Source organism: Corvus hawaiiensis, chromosome 11, assembly GCF_020740725.1.
Source record: "Corvus hawaiiensis isolate bCorHaw1 chromosome 11, bCorHaw1.pri.cur, whole genome shotgun sequence".
NCBI classification, from domain to species: domain Eukaryota; kingdom Metazoa; phylum Chordata; class Aves; order Passeriformes; family Corvidae; genus Corvus; species Corvus hawaiiensis.
The window spans coordinates 4,189,056-4,209,284 of NC_063223.1; the positions used below are offsets into that span (position 1 = coordinate 4,189,056).

At 46.4% G+C, this 20,229-nt stretch overlaps 1 protein-coding gene across 11 annotated transcripts in view; it reads right to left on the reverse strand.

Annotated features, from left to right (window-relative positions):
* The window catches only part of ITPR1 (inositol 1,4,5-trisphosphate receptor type 1), a 161,208-nt gene that overhangs the window by 96,416 nt on the left and 44,563 nt on the right, over positions 1 to 20,229 (reverse strand). For 8 of the 11 annotated variants that reach the window (XM_048315664.1, XM_048315666.1, XM_048315669.1 and 5 more), the window contains exons 4-18: positions 17,123 to 17,238; positions 13,488 to 13,574; positions 12,601 to 12,759; positions 11,674 to 11,772; positions 11,074 to 11,157; positions 10,845 to 10,991; positions 9,520 to 9,615; positions 8,440 to 8,484; positions 5,356 to 5,507; positions 4,364 to 4,463; positions 3,753 to 3,913; positions 2,866 to 3,007; positions 2,190 to 2,348; positions 1,449 to 1,621; positions 1,079 to 1,198 (exon numbers count right to left, since the gene is read on the reverse strand). In XM_048315664.1, coding sequence (XP_048171621.1) covers positions 1,079 to 1,198; positions 1,449 to 1,621; positions 2,190 to 2,348; positions 2,866 to 3,007; positions 3,753 to 3,913; positions 4,364 to 4,463; positions 5,356 to 5,507; positions 8,440 to 8,484; positions 9,520 to 9,615; positions 10,845 to 10,991; positions 11,074 to 11,157; positions 11,674 to 11,772; positions 12,601 to 12,759; positions 13,488 to 13,574; positions 17,123 to 17,238 — 1,840 coding nt within the window. The remainder of the gene's footprint in view (positions 1 to 1,078; positions 1,199 to 1,448; positions 1,622 to 2,189; positions 2,349 to 2,865; positions 3,008 to 3,752; positions 3,914 to 4,363; positions 4,464 to 5,355; positions 5,508 to 8,439; positions 8,485 to 9,519; positions 9,616 to 10,844; positions 10,992 to 11,073; positions 11,158 to 11,673; positions 11,773 to 12,600; positions 12,760 to 13,487; positions 13,575 to 17,122; positions 17,239 to 20,229) is intronic. The other 3 variants (XM_048315670.1, XM_048315665.1, XM_048315671.1) reach the window with 1 other exon arrangement.

Sequence of the window (20,229 nt, forward strand, 5' to 3'; positions counted from 1 at the left end):
GGAGGAGGGGAGGTTACATTCCAGACACACATACATCCTTCGCATTTCTTGCAAGACACTTGCTAAAATGTATCTTACCCTTTCAGCAGTAGCATTTTACTACACCAAACCATTGGGCTGTATTATTAAAAGCATTAGATTATAAGCTTTCCATTCAACCTTAAAAAGATGAACATTTCAGCTCCTTTCAAGTGAAAAAGATAAAGAAACAAGGAAGTTAAAGACACATAATAATGGACTTTCAAAACCTTCTTTACAGGAGAGTTCAAAGATCATTCAACAGACTAGGAAAAGATATGGGAAAGAAAAATACCTAAAAAATTGATTAATTCTGTATCCCATAAATGCCAAATGGATCAGAACTTCTGTTTATGTCATGAAGTAACTAGAAATAAATCAGCTGCTGATACTATAAAAGGCTTCCAGCAAAGAAAAGATCAACATCTGAAAAAAGCTCCAAATTAAATACTCAAGGACAAGTAAGTGATATACCAATATTAAGAGCTCGTGGAAATAAGTACAGCCTTTATGATCTCATGACAACAATTAAATGTGCAAGAATACTCTCAGCCATTTGTGTTTTAAATCCTACCTGCTTCCCTTTTGCAGTATTTTGATAATGGTTATCTATTCCCTAGTATACATATGGAATAAAGCCACCTTTATCAAAGACAATCAGGATTTGGTGCCTGCTATGAGGCCTCAGCAATGGCAGAGGAGGGCTGGAGCCCCAAATCCCACCTCAGTGGGAGGAAAGGTGAGCAGAGCAGGACCAGCTTTTGCTCTGCTGCCAGCTGAGCTCCCTCAGAGCTGGGGGAGGATCACACCAGGAGCCTGCACACCTTCCTGCAAAGTCTGTGTGCTTCGGATCAAACGGGAGAGATCTGAAGGATTTCTGCCTGCAGGGCTGAGGACGCACCTGGCAGACACCTGCTGTCCCCAGCCCCAGCTCTGTGTGTTTGAAGAGGACCCCACACAACTCCCTGAATCCCCAGGACGTGCCAGCAGCATGCTCAGCTTTGAACCACCTTCCTTCTGCTTCACACCAGGAGAACCATCTTGAAAGGCACCAGCTTACTTGGTTTCAATGAGAATGTCTGCATTGGCTGGGTTCAGCACGGCTTTACAAATCAGCTCCTGTGTCACGGGAATAGACTTGTTCATGGAAACGCACAGATCCGAGAGGTAATCCAAAAACCTGTTGGAAAACATGAGCCAAAAGGGTATCAATCACTGTTGAGATCTAGACTGAAGCAATCTACATTTCAGGAAGCAAACATTCAGAACTCCACTTGAACAGTGCACAGCAAGACTTGCTGCCCGAGGGGACGGCAGGGCGAGTGCCAGAACACAGTGAACTGGCTGTGCTTCCTCCTGAGCAAGCTGGCAGGTACAGACTTTTCCCAGAAGGGGAAGGGTAATCATATATTCAAAAATGCAGCTCTCACCTGGGCTCCCTATTTTTCCTCACGAGACTCACAAAGGTGTCAATCTCAGCAGCTGTGATGTGCTTCTCCAGGAGCTTGCGGTTGTTATGGAGCAGGGCTGTGATGGTGTCCTCGGCCAAGACGTCGTAGCCAATCTGCTTCTGCATGAAGCCAAACTGCTTGGCAATGTATTCCTTCAAAACACACAGGCAAGGAGGAAGGGGGGGTGCAATTAACCCTCAGAATTAAAAATAATAACAGAAAACAGGACGACGTTTGTCAACGCCAACATCCCGAGGAGCGAACTGGGTTAGATCCAAATTGTTTGTGTGAAAGACAGCAAACAATGACAGACATCCCTAAGCCCTCCATCCCTCCCCTCTCTCCTGGGCTAGACACCAGCAAGGCATTTATACTTATCTGACAGGACCTTGTTTTTAATAACGGCAACAAAACCTGAACAGCCTTAATTTACAGGGCAACTTTCAGCGGCGCCTGTAGCCAGCAAGAGTGAACAAAGTCTCACAATTCACCTGCATGGGACAGTCAGAAATTCTGCTGTTTTCTTAAATCCCACTCCAAACCAGTGCTAATTACATTATAGTCTCCAACAGAGGTGAAAAATGCCAGATAGAATAAAACTGAGCCATCCCAAAACCTCTTGCTGACTGTACAACCAGAGCAGGGCAGGGTTTACTTTAATGGACAAAGCTTTTTTCTTTGAGTGCAGGAACCACGTTGGTGCCATTGACCATTACAAACCTGATTTTTCCTGTAGTCCTGCTGGGAGTGCCTGAGCACCCTGTAGCAGAGCCTGCAGATGTGCCTGAAGGGCGCGTGGCGCTGGTCCCCCAGCTCCTCCAGCCGCAGCATGGGGCCGTCCCCGCTGTCCGTGAAGGGTGCTTGCAACAGCTTGAAAATCTACAGATTTGTAAAAAAAACCACAGACACAACCCCTGAGGCACTGCCTTCTTCTGCTTCAAATTAGTGTCAGAGCTCAGTGCCTCTGTACTCCAAGAGGTACATCAGAAATATGCTACAGTCACCAAGGCTCTTGGCCATGGAACAGCCCCAACAGAGGACGTTGATCACCTTTACTCAACACCATCTGGTGGAACTTTTAGTTCCAGCCATGGTGAGCCTACAGTCCACTGCCCAGAGCCGGATGAAAGCTGGAAACTCAAAGGACCTTCAGGTCCCAATAATTTGAGACCAAAATTTCACAGAGCCACAGAATGGCTTGGGTTGGAAGGCACCATGGAAGTGTGAAAGGCACCATGAAAGTGAAAGAAATCTCATTCCAACCCTCTGCCACAGACATGTCCCACCAGACCAGGCTGCTCCAAGCCATGTCCAGCCTGGTCAGGTTCTCTATAATCAGGTTTTTTTTTCCAACAGCTCTTCTCATAGGCAGAGCTTAGAGAAAACCACAGCCTACCTGCTTTAGAATATTCTGCTCTCTCATCAGCTTTTGCCGTTCTCTGTTAGGTTTAGAAAACACCACTTCAAGGACGTCCTGGCCAGAATTAGTTCCACCAGTAACGAAGTAGACCAAATCCTCCAACAGTTTGGTAACAGATCTACAGAAAAGCCAGGAGTTGTTAACATGAGAATACAAATTCTCTGTGCTAAAAGAGCAGTGCGAGGATAAGTTTACAAAGATTTCTAAATGATAAGTGAAAAACTAACAGCAATTACAGACTGGATAAAGCTCAGAGGTTTGCACAGAATTTGAAATTAGGAACTAATGCTCCCCCATTGCTGCAGCCTCACTGCCCAACAGCTAAACCAGAGCAGCAGCAAGACAAGAAAATCACTTTAGGGCAGCCCTACACTTGCCAAGATCTATTTGGCATTTCTTTCAAATGCCACAAACAATAAATCAGGTGATTATCTCTCCCATAGCCAAATAAAAGGCACTGGCTGTGGAAGCACACAGGCCCTGGCGTGACACAGCCACCTCTGTGCTCTTTTTGTGTGGCCACATTTTCAGGGACACGGTCAGAGGATTTGCAGCAAGTCACATGTTCAGTCCTCACAAGATGGATTAGGAGCTCCCACACTCCATTGCAGAGGTATGCTGGGCATTAGTCCCCCAAGATCACAACATTTCTCATGCTCTCACTTCAGAGGACAAGGAGGGCTGGACAGACCAGGCCTGAGAACCTCCACTGCAGACACAACAATAAAACCATACATTTTTTAAAATCTCATCAAGGAGGAAACCAAATCCCTCTTCTATTGCTTACTCTGATAAAAATTTCAAAGAAACAGTTAGTGAGTAAAGGAAACAACACTATCTGAACCCAATTCTGGTTTCCTTACCTTCTTTCATTCTGGGTTATTGTTCCCTTTTCCAGCTTGCCAGCAATGGAACCTAAAACTTTACTTGCATCATTTGCAAAATCCAAGTCCCGAACCTCTGCAGGTGAGACTGGCACTATAGCAAAAGCTTCTTTGTCCTCCTTCACTGGAGAGGTACCAATCTGAAACCCAGAGAAGCTTTATCAGCAAACCCAAAGGCAGGAAACAAAGCAGTGCTTCCCACACTCAGTGATAATGAAACAGAAAAGCCACACTCTGCTTAGGCAGCACGGGACCCTGCTGAAGCCAAGCTCTGAGAACACTACCCCTCTCTGTGCAAGCTCAGAGCTGCTCCTAAATCAAAGGAGCAGCAGGTGAGAGGGCAAAATGTTGCTGTAGCCAGTGGAAAAAACATCCTCCTCCTGATGACTGCTGTGGGGTAGAAGCCGAACAGTGTAACTAGAAAACTACCATGAAACCAAGCCATTAAGAGCAAATACTTTGCCCAGGCACTGTTCATTCCTGTCACATGCTTGGTGTGTGACAGGCTCAGGGAGTGGAACTCCTGCCAACAGCACTTTTGTGAAGTACAGGAGTCAAAGGATGTGCTTACACAAAGTAACAGAACTTACCTTCAGCATCACGGGTTTCTCCTCCTCTTTATCAATAGGGATGTTGGTGCTGTGAACCCAGGTGTTGGTGCAAAGGTGCCTGAGCCTCACGTAGGAGTTCCTGAAAAAAAGTCAGGAGTGTCCCAGCATGAGTCAGCTTCCCAGCTGGGAAGTCTTTGCATTGCTGGGATTTTGAGATGCTGGCAGGAACAAGTGGAAAAGAAATGTCATCTCTGTCCACACCGCATCCTACAACAGAAATAACAATCTTACTGCCTTAGCTCATGCTATAGATTCACCTGAGCAAGGCTTCTTCTGTAATGAAAGAGATTCTGCTCTGAAACAGAACCACAGCCACTCCGAGCTGCTGTAACTCAGCTGCTGCACAGGAACAAATTAAACCTCTTCCCATCCTCACTCTTCCACTGCTATGAGCTGCCAGCTTCTTCCCTTACCTCTGGGGTTTTCAGCCCAGAACTCCCTGATGTCTGTATTTTGGGGTATCTGATGCTTTAGGGAGTTGCTGAATAGATGGAACAAACGTGCTGTGCTTTCTCAGTGGGACCAGCAGCAAGAGGCTGCGTGCAGAGTGCGTGTCTTGGAAGGGTGCAGCAGCTTTTCAATAGCAAGAGGTGCCACGTGAACAGTGAAGAACACGTGAACAACAGAAAAACCTGTGCTAAATAGCTGGTGTTACATCCTAACACAATACAGACAGGTCACAGGAACGAATGCCTTGATAGGACACCCAAGGCTTTTAGTCCCAGGTCATTCCTGGCAAGGAAGTCACTTAGGAAACCACTTAGTCTCAATTTTCCCATCTGTAAAATGGTGTTCTCTTACTTACACCTCAACTGTAAAGTACTCAAGCAAAGCTTCAGGCATTTTCTCATTATTTCTACATTCATTTGAGGAGGAACCTGCTTCCAAAGGGTAAAAGGAAAACAGTCTGGGGCAGCTTTACCTCCAAAAACCCATGAAAAGCCCCGAGCTGAGGCAGGTGGTCAGCGTACCTGGGGACGAGGCTGTCTCCCCCTCGCAGGGTGGTTGGGTCCAGCTCGAAGATGGAGGAGATGTCGTTGCCCTCGGGCACGGACACCAGGGAATAGGCCATCTTCTCCTGGGCCCCCCGGCCCCGCCGCGCCGCGTCCTGCTCGGGGTCCAGCTGCGGAGGGAACCCCCACAGCGTCAGGACAGGCCCTGCAGAGCCGCCCCCACAGCCCCAAACACACTGCGGGTGCAGACAGGACTCTGGACCAGTGAACTGGGCTGCAGGACACCAAGAACACTGACAGCAGCTGCCCTGGCCAACCACTCCTTGATTCCCCTGGTGTAACTCCTGAGTACCACCACAGTAACTCCCCCTCCACACAGAATTTATGTCCTGCAGACAGTGCCAGAAGAGACAAACCTCACCAGCCATTCACCCCACGCACACTGGGAGCTCTGACTGGTTTCTGATAATACACATCAGCTGAGATCCCCAATCCTGACACTACCAGCTCTCCAAACATATCCCACACGTTGCAATTATCCCTCTAACCAAGAAATTAGCAAGCTGAAAATATAAAAACCAGCCACACCACATACCAACAACCTTGCCGGGAAATAATCAGCTTCAGCAGCAAAAATGGGGCCCACATCCATCAACTCCAGGCAAGAGAAACAAAAAGCTAATCAAGGAGCTGGATGTCTTGGTGTTCACACTACAGCTTGTGCTGCTCTCAAGCACAATAACGTGTTCCAAAGGCCATGGCACCAGAAAGATCTTTATTCCCAAGGTGCCAGCAAATCCCCAGCCTCCTTCAGCCAAGTAAAAATACATCAACCGGATAAAACCCCAGGGTTTCAGATGAAAGGACTAAAAACAAATGATGAAAGGAAAAAACAAAGATGAACTGAGAAAAAGGAACAACAACTTTCTCCAAATCCTTTCCTAGGGAACTCCCAGCTCTCACAAGTCCCTAAAGAAGTTGCTCACTGTCCTGGCATGCTGGAGCCAGCTGTCCCTGCACAACCACCTAAATCCTGGATGCAGATTTCAAGGTGACCAAGAAACCAATTTCTCAGCTTCTCTGTGATGGTGGCACCAGTGAAGGGAGGCACCCAAAGGAGTCAGCACTCAGGCACCTGCCTGTCAAGTCCTGCTGCAAGGCACTGCCATCCTGAAGCATATGGAAAAGGTATCCAGTGTTGCTTGTGCCTCAGGATACTCCCAAGTTAACATATTTGCAGTCAATGAACTTGGCTGCAAAGCAGTGACATTTAAAGTCTGATTTTGTGCATGGGAACAGGCAGTTATCTGTATGGAACAGAAATACACTTTGGGAGTGTGCCTTCAAGGGAAGGAGCAACTCTACACTCAGAATCCATCTGGAGAGAAATTCTGGGAGAAATTCGCTCACTTGGAATGAATTCTCCGAATTTCAGCTGTCTCCTTCATCCCCCCCCAGCAAGGGGAGGGAATACAGTGAGGAATACAGCTGCTCTGCATTCACAGCTTGTCCTTCAGGAGACAACTGGTCACTTCTTGAAACTGTGGCAAAGCTGAACATGAGCAGTAAAGCAAAAAGCAGGAAATGGGGCAATTCAGGGAGCACTGAAATTCAACCCCAAAGCTGACAAGGGCAGCCCCTTTTGCTGCTGGAAGGTAGAGCTGGCACCTCACCCGTGCCCATGTAAACCCTTCCTGCACAGCCCTCTGAGGGTAAGAAGAAAGCAACGATAAAACCACTGAGCTGTGCACAGAAACCCTGCAGACAGCTCGCATTTGGATCAACTTGGAGTTTGGATAAAGTTGGACAAAGCAGCCTACACCCTCCTGTCACCAGTGAATGTTAAACGATGTGGCAATTTCCTGTCAGAGCTGAATTATGTGCTCCTGCTCCTGTTCTTGCTGGTCTGTTTTTGCCATCTAGTGGTAAAGAGACAGAGCAGGGAAAAAGCAGAGAGCTGAGACAGTGCATGAATGTTATCCATGCACGTGTCAGCAGGACACACCACAGGAGCAGGGGTGTCTACCTAAAGGACCTCAACATCGACTAACCCTCAAAAAATCAACCCAACAAAATATCTCAGTACTGGGTTCCCCCCACATCCCCCCAAACAACAGCTGTGGGTGGGGTTTGCTCAGTTTTTTACCACGTTTAGCGCAGTCAAGCTGCCAAATGCCACCAAGAAGCAATCAGGAAAACAGCTCAATATCTGAGGGCAAAGGAAGCATTTTAATGGCCAGGCTATAATGACAAATCCTTTTAGGAGGAAAAAGGCGCCCTGCAGCATTTCTAAGCATCCCATTCATCTCTTGGGAATGGAAGGAATAGCTCTTTGTCATATCCAAATGGTGCAAATCTTCCATAACACAGGGCAAATGACCAAGAAAGCTGCATACGCCTATGATCAAACCCAAGGAAATAAATAAAATCCACAACGGAAAGTGCTGTTCCAGTTCTCTCTGTTTTCAACTCCTGAGGCAAGGCTGGTTCCCTCTGACACCAACGAGAAGCTGCTGTTAATACAAAGCACCACACACTCAATCTTTGACACAACTTTTACTGACAACACAGACTTGTTCCCACGGGAAAATCAGAGGAATGGCACTGGAACCACCCTCCCCCTGCCATTCCTTCTCTCTGTTACCCTGCTTTCCTGAGACAAGGTACAATGGCAGCGAATTTGCTGCTTAAACACAGCGGTCAGACAGGCACAGCACTGGGGGACATTCCCTCAGGGACATTTCCCATCTGGTGTCACCTTGAGCAACTTGATTTCCAGCCCTTGGCAGGACAGTGCTCCAAGGAAGCAAAGGTTGAGGAAACAGGAAGACAGAAAAAGATGCCACAAAGGGAGGAGTTGAGGGGGGTTCAGGTAACGTGTAAATTCAGTTCCAAGTGGGTTGCTGCTCTTTACTAGGGTCTAATCCAGGCATCAGCACCCACTCCTTGGATAGGCCATAAAAGCCTCCAGAGCATTCTCAGGTTTTTAGTTTCTTCACTAACAACGAAGCCTGGACCAGCTGTGCACTGGCCAGGTCAGTCCTGGGCCTGTGCCAAGCCCTCCTCAATCAGGGGCAAGACCATACCCTTGCCTATACTTACTGAGGATTGACACTCCAGGTCATCTTCCTCATAGTCAGGGTTTACCTGATGGAACAGAATCACAGGCACGTCAAAACTCCAGCACAGCTGCAAGGGGGAAACAGCCTGAGCACCGCCTAAACTCTCGTGGTCACCAAAGCCCTGCACTCCACAGCACCACCAGGCATGCAGAGCACACTGCCCAAACCCAGCACGGCTCACCAGGCCAGAAATCAGTTAAATAACCTGCAAACATGCAGGGACATTTATCTCATTCAGGAGAATCACTATAGGAGCAAGAGTACAGAGTTAACCACTTTATGCTTTTTTTTTGTTTGTTTAAATTCCAAGTGGAATTTCCAACTAGAAATTACTGGCTTGGAGAAATCTTTTAGAACAAAAACTATTCTAACCAAGGATCAGGTGAGCAATCTCCTCTGGTATACTCTTGCATGATCTAAGAGCATGTTTTTGTTTTGGCTGATTAGAAAACCCAAGATTTACTGGAAAAGCTCTACACTGGATCACTACTGAAAAGGATTTGCAGTGTGCATGTGACAAAATGCTTCTAGTTTTCCAATCTGCTTATCAGAAGAATACAGAATGGGATATTTAATCTGGACTTTTCTCTATCTGCAGCTCTTACAGACTGGTCTGAAGTCAGTGTTTTCATTTTACACTCAGTTCTACGATTCTGCTCAGAAATAAGTGATTCGAGAGAAGTTACCAACACTTGAATTCATTTTCCCCCAAAGGCTCTCAGTCATTTACCATTTATTCATCAGTTAATAAAGTCACATTGACTCCAGTGCACACGTGACAGGATACTATTTAGTGCCTATTCTTTGCAGGAGAAGCTCTTGCCTCTAGAATTCATATAAAAAGTTTCATCAGCTCACGACTACCCCAAACCATGGTATTCTTTCAGCTCTTTCATCTTATTTCCTATGTTTAGCATCTATTTTTTATTAATCCAAATGACCACTCTCCTCCCCTCCCCGTGTCCAGTTCTAGGGTGGGAAATGACAGATTTTGAGAAGGTGCCAAAGGAAGAGAACACGGTGCAAGGGCAGGTAGAGGTGCCAGCCCAGCCCCACGTACCTCTGCTGCCAGGTAGTGCCCTGTGGCCAGGTGCTTGAACCTGAAGAGGCTGTTCCAGTAGCCAGCTCCCCCCCGGCAGGGATCGTGCTGCACCACCTGCAAGGGAAGGGAACACACCCTGAATGCAGCACAGATCCCCTTCCCAGCAGGATCTGCCTCACTTCATGTGCAGGGAAGAGCAAACAGAGCCAGGGGCTGGGAGAAGACAAAACCACCTCTCATCTGTGACCAGCACAGTGCAGGGAATGCTCTGAGCTGGTTGAGATTAATTCACTTCAGTTTATGAATGAATTAAAGAAGGTGCTCTCCATGTGCATGTGTTGCCAGGTCTTGAAACAAACCCTTAGAAAAGGCAACAAATCCATTACTCTATGGCTATAACTCATTTTTAACTGCTTAAAGTGGATGAGGGAAGACACCTGGAAACATCTCAAATGCAACAATGCTGTACAAAAGAATATTTATATTTACTGACCAAGGGGGGCAAGCAGAGCCTCCAACACCTGTAACCCCATATTGGCTGCTCTGAGGGTACACCTGATTCCTTGAGGAAAACTCATCACAGCTGCCCTGCAGCTTTCAGGGAAGAACCATCTCACCTATGCCAGGTAACTGCACACACATGGGCAGTTACCACAGACTGGTAACATGCCAAAGTAATGCTAATTACAGGCAAGCTTCCATCTGAAATACAGGAGAAGCTGAATGTCACAGCAGATACTTCTGGAACAGGAATACAAAAACACCTATCCGTCATAACAACTCATTTTTTGATTCTTATGCACTCCATAATTTAATCAGATTTAAAATCATAAACCAACTCTAATAATACCAACAGACTGAGGCTATTTTCAGAAGCCAGTGATGGCCAAGGTGTTAGTCACTCTTTGTTAAAAGCCAATGGAATAAAAGCAGCCAGTTCAGACAGACTAGCAAGGGGTTGCAGCCTCCTATCAAATGAGGATATGCATAATCACATTATTCCACACCAAAAATAGAGCCTTCAGTACACTCAGCAGGACAGTGGAAATTACAAGCTGTTGTTAAACTTCAGTGATTGGTAAGAAAATGACTTCATTGATGTTTCTCTGTGCCCTTTTTCTGTAGTGTAAAGCACCTGAGTTCAAGAGCTCTGTGCTGCACCATCAGAGAGCAGAGCTGCACTGTGATTGCGCACAGAAAGCACAGCAAGCGAAGGAATTTTAATTTAAACTTGTAACACCAGGACAATTTAACCTAAAGAGAGAAATCCAGATAGAGTGTTTTTAAACAGAAGCAGTAATTGTTCCCACCAAGCCAGCCCCAGCCTGGGTTCCAGTCCTTACCTCCACCTCCCACAGGGCTTTGGAGCTGGTGGCTGACGTGGCTGACTGCCTGCCCGTGGTCCTGAGGAACACGTGCTGCTTCTTCCTGTGCTCATCACACGTCAGGAACTTCTCCTGCTCCGCGTGGAACAGCCTCACCACGTCCCCCTGCCAAAGGCAGGCAGCAGGGTCAGCAGGGGCAGTGCCCAGCAGGGCCCCAGCTGCAGACAGGCACAGCTCTGGCTCTCACCCCTTTGAGGATGTCGTCCTTGTTGTCGCTCCATTTCATGAAGAGCACGATTTTCCAGCTGGTGTTGCAGTTCACTGAGTTGACCTAAAAGGAGAACAGACACCATCAGTCCCACTGTCCTGTGCCTGCACAAGATACTGCCATGAGCCACTGTCTTATTTTTTAGACAGCTTTCACCAGAACACTGCAGGCCTGGCTGCATTGCTCTAGAGAAGGGAAGTCCTTTCTGTATCTGCTCCAGAACAAGTGACTCAGAACTGACTTGCATGGAAGCCACTTGTTACACATCTGTGCTGGTAGGTTTAATTTTCTTCACAGTGACTAGAATGGGGCACATCACTGTGACAACTTCTGACTTTGAAGGAACACCTTGTTTTTAGCCAGTCATGCAAAAGAGACTGAACTCAATCCTCTGCCAGCACCCACGAGAAAGTGGAGCTCAAAGACTTTTCACTTAAGTCACTGATTACCAGGATAACTTTTCCTAAGCAGTGCCACAGGTACCAGCCAACTTGCTGAATTCTCAACCATACACAAATAGCTAAGCTGAAGCACAGAGGGGTTTGTACAGCTGCTCCAGCTGTGCCAGTGTCCCCTTACCTCATTGCATCCCGGATTATCCACAAGCTGATGGCTACTGGCATGGAGAGGCTGGCCAGCATTGACAGGATTCAGGACTACTTTGTCTCCAATGACAACCTGCAGAGAAGTGCAGCATCAGACAAATTTGCACACTGGGAAAGCTCTTTTTCTTCCTTTTTTTTTTTTCCCAGTGGAAGTGATGGGAGGAAATCACCTTTTTGCAGTCTGGAGAGATGCCAGTCTGAGTATTCCACCAGGATTCTGTTTGGTCCAGAATTTAGCTCACCAAACTCAGTCACTGAGGCAAAACCCCACTATGCTACTGGACTCAGAGCCTTGAAGATGAAGCAGACTGAGCTCTGGGACAGGATAAATGATGGCTGATTGATAAATTCACCATGTTTAGGTGCAAATATATACCCTGCCTAAACCCCAGAGCACACTGAAGCTTATGACCTCCTGGTTTTAGGAAGATCCTATACCCAAGTGACTCAGATTTTGCAAAAGAAGAGATGAAAATGGCAATGCATTTAATCATTTCCCATGAACAGGAACATTTCACTTCCTTATTACCTCACTCCTCATATCCAAAGTGATGACGAATTTTGATTCTTAGCTGACAACACTGAAAACAAAGATGCTAATTATTCCTTCCAAACCTCCTGAAGGAGCTTAACACTTCCTACCATTTTGAATTGAGCAGGAATTGTGCAAGGCCAGCCTAATTAGGTCCCTTATTCCCTCCAATGTTAGATCATTCCACGTTTCCAAAATACAAGTTACCATAGCAATTTTCCTCCCCCTCATGACAGCACAGCAAAAAGGTTGTTCCTGCATCATCATCACGCACTCAGAGATCTGTACATTGCATTAATTGCAAGACAGGTCTCCCAAATCCAGCCTGTGCCCACAGGGAAGCGTGAGGATACTGCTCCCAGCACTTACACTGTCCCCGATGGAGCGCAGTTTGTAGAAGGGCTGGATGTAGAACCAGGAACCTTCATTTCCAGCTTCATCCAAGGTCACCCTCATTGCATTCTTCTCTAGCAGAGCTGGAAGCCTCTTATTTACTGTTAAGTATTTGTTACTTTTTAAGTGAAGCAGCTAGAATAAGAATCAGAGTTCAGTTCTAAGAATGCTCCTCTTCCGCCCCTCAACAACCCGAGCGTGCACGAGACAACTGCAATGCTACACAGGGCTGCAAACTGAACTGTGTACAAACACTGATGGGTGCAGGCACAGTTCCACTCACACACAGAGACACAGAACAAAACCCCTTCAGTTAATCCAACTGTCCCTTCCCCAGCACGGACACACACATGGAAATGCCCTCACCACTTACAACAACCTGCTCAAAAAAACCCCGGACCAAAACTCGTGAAATGCTGGGGACTGAGTGGTTCTTCCTGGTGAGAGGCAAAGCTGCTCCTCTCTTGCTTTGCTTGGTCTCATTTAACTGAAAATGTAACTACTTCTATTGATTTTCCTTCTCTGTGTCAGTTTATGGTTTAAGTGTCAACATTTCACTATGAGAGGACATTTGGTGTTGTACATGTGCCACCCTCCAACAACTCTAATGAGGGCTCTAACAACTATTTCTGAAGAAAACAATCAATGGTGACCTCAAAACCAAACACAATTAACCCATAATAAAAAACTGACCTCATCACAGGTTTAACACCCAGGCCCTGCTTCCCAGGATCCCACTTCAGGGCATGGTCAAACTGGCAAAACTACAGACTCCTGACCATGAATTCCAGAAATTTAAAGTCCACTGAGCAGGGAATTTTCAACTAAATCCTCTCCAGCTTGCACAGACGTTCACAGCCTACCTGGATGACATTCCCATACTGGATGACAGTTCCCAGCAGTTTTCTGTTTTCAGTTTCATTCTGTTTCTTTTCCAAATCCGCCGCATGCTGAAATTAGGGGAGAACAGTTCAGCTGCTAAGTGTTTTAGAAAAGGGGGTTTTATGAAAGTCCCTTTTCTTTGAGATTATTTCAAAGCACTGGAAAAACAGCAAGCATCTGAAAGAGCCTAATTTCCTTTTTCCTCAGCTTCCAACAGCGTAATTTCCAATTCCCTTTTTCAACTGTTTGGGGAGATAGACACACAGCATTTAAGTAACCTGTAATTTGGGTACAATTGGACACAATTTTGGAATAAAACATGAGATGAAAAGCTCAGACAAGCTAGAAAGCAGATATCTAGTGGGGGGAAAGGTGAAAAAGGGATGGGTAACAACTCCAGCCAGGAGTTCTATTTTCCTTTCTACTGACTTCTACACAAAATGAATGAAAGAACCTCAACTTTGATTCTTTATTTTCCTTTGCCAACACAGGCTCCAGCTGCCCTCCAAGCTGTGTTTTTCTGGAGGCTCCAATGCCCCTTCCTGTGCAGCAGGATCCTTGGGAAGATTCGTACAAATGCCCACTGCAGCTCTGGATTTGAGAGTTCCTGACCCCCCACACCAGAGCTTGTGCTCCCTGAGGTGATGGATCCTGTGTGCCACAGCTGAGCATTCCTGCACCACACCAACAGGGCAAGGAAAGGGAAAGCCCTTGCTAAATTGAATTATTATAAAGACACAAAGACCTAGTTAATAATTTACAGTGAGCCTCTTGCCATTTTTGTTTTACAAGTGAGATATTTAGCCCAGGCTGTTTTAAAACAATTTCATTTGGTAAAGAACTTCTCCTTCACTTTACAGGAAAGATGATGTTTTGAATTAAAAACATAAATCTCTATTTGCTTTAACTCCTATCTGGAGGTGGAGAGCAATTTAAAATTGGACTTTTTAGGAGGCTGAGCATCAAGGCTTATGGTTTGGTTCTTGGGTCTCAAGGACTGTGGCAGGTCCAGTTTTCTCTTGGAGAAGAAAGTGTCCACAGTTCCTCTCTACAGGGAGGTGAAGTACCAATAACACAGGACAACGGAGCAGTTCTTTGCACACTGTTAGAGAATGTCACCAGCTCCAGCTCACTTAAAATCTGCTATTTCTAGATGCTGTGCTAGGTATGAAAACTGGCTTCTTGCTCAGGAGACCCTGAGCTACAGCTGCTCCTTCAAATTCAAAATTTTATTCAGCCATGCAATGCAACACAATTTTCTCTGTACTACTAAAATACAACCTTTTTGCTTGATTTCCAAGTATTCTGTCAAGAAAAGGTTTCATCAAGACACTGGAGCCCTCCCCCAATAACAGCAACCACAGCCAGGACTGCCCTGCCACACTGGGTGCCACATTTATTATAAATACAGAAAACAGTGTATTCTGTGGAAGTACAACTAGGACTTAGGATATACTTCAAAAGCATCCCCCAAACCCGACAGTCTCCCCGGGAGAACCACTCTTCTGGCCACTAGATGTCAGCTCCTCAAGCAGCTCAGATGCTGCGACCACAGAGAGACAAGTGTCCCAGATTTTAAATCCCTTAAATGGCATTAACTTAAAATAACCTGACCTCAGCATGGAGCGCTCCATGGCAGACAATAAATTCCACCAGCAGACAAACAGAAGCCAAAAAAGGCAAGTGATGATGATGAACACATCTTGCATCATCAACTGCGTTGGAAACACAAGGCACTGATAAAGAAGTCTCACCCTGGGCAGAACTCACAGCTGTGAGCCCAGGCACAGGGTCCCATGCACAGCACAGGGTGTAGAGCATTCCATGCACCAGCAAGTGGAAAAGGTGACACATGGACACGCAGGAGCAGCAGAAGGAAGTTTTGATACGAGTGACGTACACGGGACACAATTATTTTCAAGCCCCGGGTCGCTGCAGACCTGATGGGCCCACCTGACTTCATGGCCAAGGGGTGAAGATTAAATAAACCCCCATAGAATTGTAAGGCACTCAAATCCTTCTGCTAAATCAAGCAGCTCATGGTGGGACGTGTCTGTGCAAGCATCACTCAGCTGGGGCTCATCCTGGAAAAATCTCATCCTGTATTTCCAGAACATTGGCACAAAAGGGTCAAGTGTCAGAAAAGTAGGGACAGGTCCCAAACACCTGCACTGGGATGTCCTATGGGAAGGGGAGACAACTCCAAATGAGACTGTAATCCAGGGCAATTCCAAAGCCTTTTTCTTCTACATGTTGCAGTATTTAGACTCTATTTTCTCATAAAACCCATGAACTCTCCCCTTTCCTGATACACCAAAACAGCCAACCCCAGAACCCCCATCACTCTAAGCTTGCTGCCACAGCCTACATCCCTTATCAACATGAGAAACACGGTCCAGGTGAGGGAGCTTTGTGCTACCAAAATAGCTTTGTCCCTGCCAAGCTGATACTTTTGGGTTATAAATACATTTTTCTGAAGCAGAAGGAGTCCACCAGCGGGTCTTTGTGAAGCGCAGGAGCGAGGCAGCCATATGGCAATCAGCAAGTGACACTCTCCTACGGGGCCATTTCATATTCCAGGCTACAATGAGCTTAATATAGGCTTAAAGAACCTAAAAATATTTAGAATTGTAATTTTGACATGAAGTACTCCAGCTATGTAATTTTAACATAAACACTGAGTTTATTTAACTCTGAAGTCAACAGATGGTATTTAAGTTAAGTTGGCTTTTTTTTATATAGGAGCTCTAAAAACAGCAATCAACTGCCTTACTGAGTTTTCAGCTGCTGAATGTCAACATTTTACCCAGAAAATATTAAATACTGCAAGCTAATACGGAAGGAGAGGCTGTCTGGCCTTATAATTACTCATAATTACCCATCAACCTTTCCATGTATCAACAGCAGCGATGTTTGTTTGAGCAATCCCAATAGATTGATCAGACCAGCAGCTCCTGATTTCCCATGTCAAGATGCAGTGCCTGAGAATCCTCTGTGCAATTCTTTCAAGGGTCCCTTTTTTATGCTGTTAACACCCAAAATGCTGCCCTGGAGCACCATTATCTTTACCACAGGTTAATGACAAAAGCTCCAGGGCTACCCCAGCTTTACCCCAGCATCACAGACACAGTACTGGGGGATCCAGACCTTGAGCAGAAACAGGAGGGGCAGACACTGATCTCTGCTCTCTGTGACCAGGGACAGCACCCAGGGAACGGCTGGAGCTGTGTCAGGGGGGTTTAGGTTGGAGATCAGGGAAAGGTTCTTCCCCCAGAGGGTGCTGGGCACTGCCCAGGCTCCCCAGGGAATGGGCACGGCCCTGAGGCTGCCAGAGCTCCAGGAGCGTTGGGACAGCGCTGCCAGGGATGCCCAGGGTGGGGTTGATGGGGTGTCTGGGCAGGGCCAGGAGCTGCTTCCAACTCAGCTTATTCTGTGAATTTGTCATAAATCAGAGGATTGAAACTGTGAACATCTCCAAAGGAATCCTGCACGCTGATTTTTATGTACACTCGGTGTCTGCTCCTCAACTGTGCCAAGCCGACTGGAAATTCTTATTTAAAAAGCAGGATAGCTGTGAGTGCTGAGGGCGAGGAGGGCCCTGCAGAGGGATACTCACGTGCAGTTTATTGAGCAGCACAGCATCCGTGGTGCTGTTGGCCCCTGGCTTCGCTGCCTTCCAGAACTGCTTCTGCGCCGAGTACCGGTTCATGGGACATAGCTTGAACAGGCAGTCTAGAAAAACATGGAACAAACACAGAGATGGCTTCAGCCAGTCATAATTATCTGGATACTTGCTGCTAACGCTCTCCAAATATTCCAGCGGCAAGGAAAGGTTTATAAACAAATTCCAAAAAGCTCTTGATCAGACAAATGCTTTTTTGAGCAACAGGAATGCTGCCCCATGAATGATAAAAACCAACTGCTGCTGCCAACATCTGATGCAAGACCAGAAAATTTATAACTTGTCCCAGTCAAAAACGGTACCAGACTAAAATGGGAACATGTTCCAGCGCTTTCCCAGGCAAACAGACTTGGTTTCTGCACTTTCAGCTTGGGGTTTTTTACTTCAGCAGGTAAACGATGTCAGGGTGGGGGGTTTTGCTTTGGATTTTTTCACTGCTGTTGTTGTCTGTTTAGTTTTTAAATCAAATCCCTTCTATTGCTAGGGAAAACAGGGCAAAAAATTAAGAGAACCTCACCTAATAAAGTGGCAGCAGCACAAAATACCCTCAAACAACAGCCTGCCCAAGCACAGACATTCAAGGCGTAGCTCGAGGTAACATCAAACCCTTCAGGGTGTCAGGTTCTATACCCAATGCATCAACACAGTTTATTTAACATTCTGCCTGGCAAAAGTCAGGAATCACAGCTCATTAGTCTTATTAAAAATACATTTCTGTATTAGAGATGCTAACTTATCAGTAATAAACCCACATGAGCTGCAGTGACTGTTTTTCCTCCTCTCGTCGCTAAGCAACGGAACACGCAAAAAAATAAATTCAGCTATTCAAAGGCAGCGCCCAAAGTAGCAGCTCAGAAGTTCAAACAAAGTGCCAGAAGAGCCAGGAGGCTGTTCCCAGCCTCTCTGGCAACAGAGCAGATGCAAGGCTCAGGCTCCTCGTGCACACGGCCTTTCTCCAGGCTCCTGGGGTATCCCTACAGGCAAGCACCGCAATTCGGGAGGCACCAAGGTGAGGAGAGACCCACCTGGTTTATCCTCCCTGCCTGAAAAACGGAGCTGCTTGTTCATAGGCACTCTGCATGCAAGAAGGGAGAAACCCCACACCAGAGATAAGTCATGGCAGCTCTGCCAGAGGCTGAAGTTGAAGGGGCTGAGACAGACCTTGGTAATTTCACCTCTGGATGCCATTTGAGATTGACACCTTCACTCTTGTCCTGCCTTTCCTCCAATCCATCCCCAGAGCACACCAGGCAACATCAAAACCTTTCACAGAAGGGCAAAGAATCCCAGAATGGTTTGGGTTGGAAGGACCTCAGAGACCATCCCATTCCACCCTGGTTTAGCAGCCTGGGACACCAGCAACAGATCCGGCAGGAGCTGGGTATGGCACCGGGGCCCTTGGACGCAGCGACACCGGGGAAGGACAGAGCTCAGGGCACGAGGAAGGAGGCTGAACTGCATCTCTGCAGAAACACTCGGCTCCACTTCCATCCACACTGCCAGCCTGGGGCTGCTGAACCACCAGCAAAAGTGCAAACCACACTCTCCAGGTTTGCGCTCTTCACCATCTTTTTCATTTCCACCAGGATGATTCACAGCGATTGACAGCACAGCAGAGATTCAAAAAGCCACTGCGGGCTGGCACTTCAAGCTAAGACTCGCATTGTAAGCAACACACCAGTTATAAAATTTTCTATTTTTGCTTAAACCATCAGTTCACACAATGACAGCAATTAACACACAGAACTGCAGAGAAGAATTAATTGTACGCTAGATTTAGTCACAGTGCACTTCTTTCCATCCTTTTCAGTCAAGAAAGTTGTCAAGTTAAGCTTAACTTCCAAATTGTTAACTGCAAGTAACCCCCTCTCCTGCCTAAAGCACCCACAGAGGGCTACAAGTGTGTTTGACCTTGTCCAGTGCAAGAAAGCAAAACACAACATGTTTTTCTTGGGTTTTCTCCCCAGTAACAAAGCTACAGATCTAAAACAAACAATGAAAAGCACCCAGTATATTTTTTTTCTAGTATTTCTCCTATGAAATCTATTTCTGAAGTGGTTGAGAAGTTCAACTTTATCTTATTCACCTTCGTATGGCCACCAAATGTATTTCACCACAGTTCAAAATACATGAACTTTATGACCAGAAGACTTTTAGATCTCCAGACCCCGTGGCCTTGGATGTTTACAAAGCCAAGGATGTGCTGGCTGAGTCCCATCACGGTCATTGATCTGCAACCCACAGTCCTGATGACTGTGCAAGATAAAGCCACTCGTATCGGACACCATCCCTACAGAATTTAGGTCTATTTCTACAACAGGAGCCCAAAATCCAAAGCCAAAACTTAAAAATGAAGCCAGAGCAGCAAACCATCAGCTCCCTGCTCCGCTCAGTGATTCCAGCAGCTTTAGCCACAGAGGAAAGGTGATAAATAAAGCAATTACTGCACAGTAACGACATCTTTTTATAGACTGTTTGTTGAATATTAACCAGGAAGGAATGCATTTTCCTTTCAGATCTTCACGATATACGGTGAAAAATGGCAGAAGTGCACAATGAAGAAGTATAAAAATAAAATACTACGTCACTGTTGGTGAAACGATGATACATCAAGCCTGAACACCCAACAAAGGTCCTGCAGAAAAAAGGGATTGCATAATCCTACACTACCCCAGCAGGATGCTGAATGCTACACGGGCACATATTCAATGTGCATTTCAACGCTTCCAAGCTAAATCCTGCTCTTCCGTCAGCGGCTGCTCTGCACGGAATAAAGCGAGGCCGAGCACGGCTGCGACGGCACCACGTGAGAGATGAATGCTCTCACTGGTGGGACACGCAGCCCACGTGGGCCTCTGCCACCTGCAGCTCCCCGAAATATCACGGCAAGGATTGGTTACCCTCTGCGTGCACCGGCAGCACAGAGGAGTCGTCAAAAGCAAGGATCCTGGGAACGCTAGAAACTCCCGTGTTCCAGAGTATTTTGGGGTTCAAGGAAGAGGGAAACTTGCCAGCACCATTATTCCAACTGCCAATTCCTT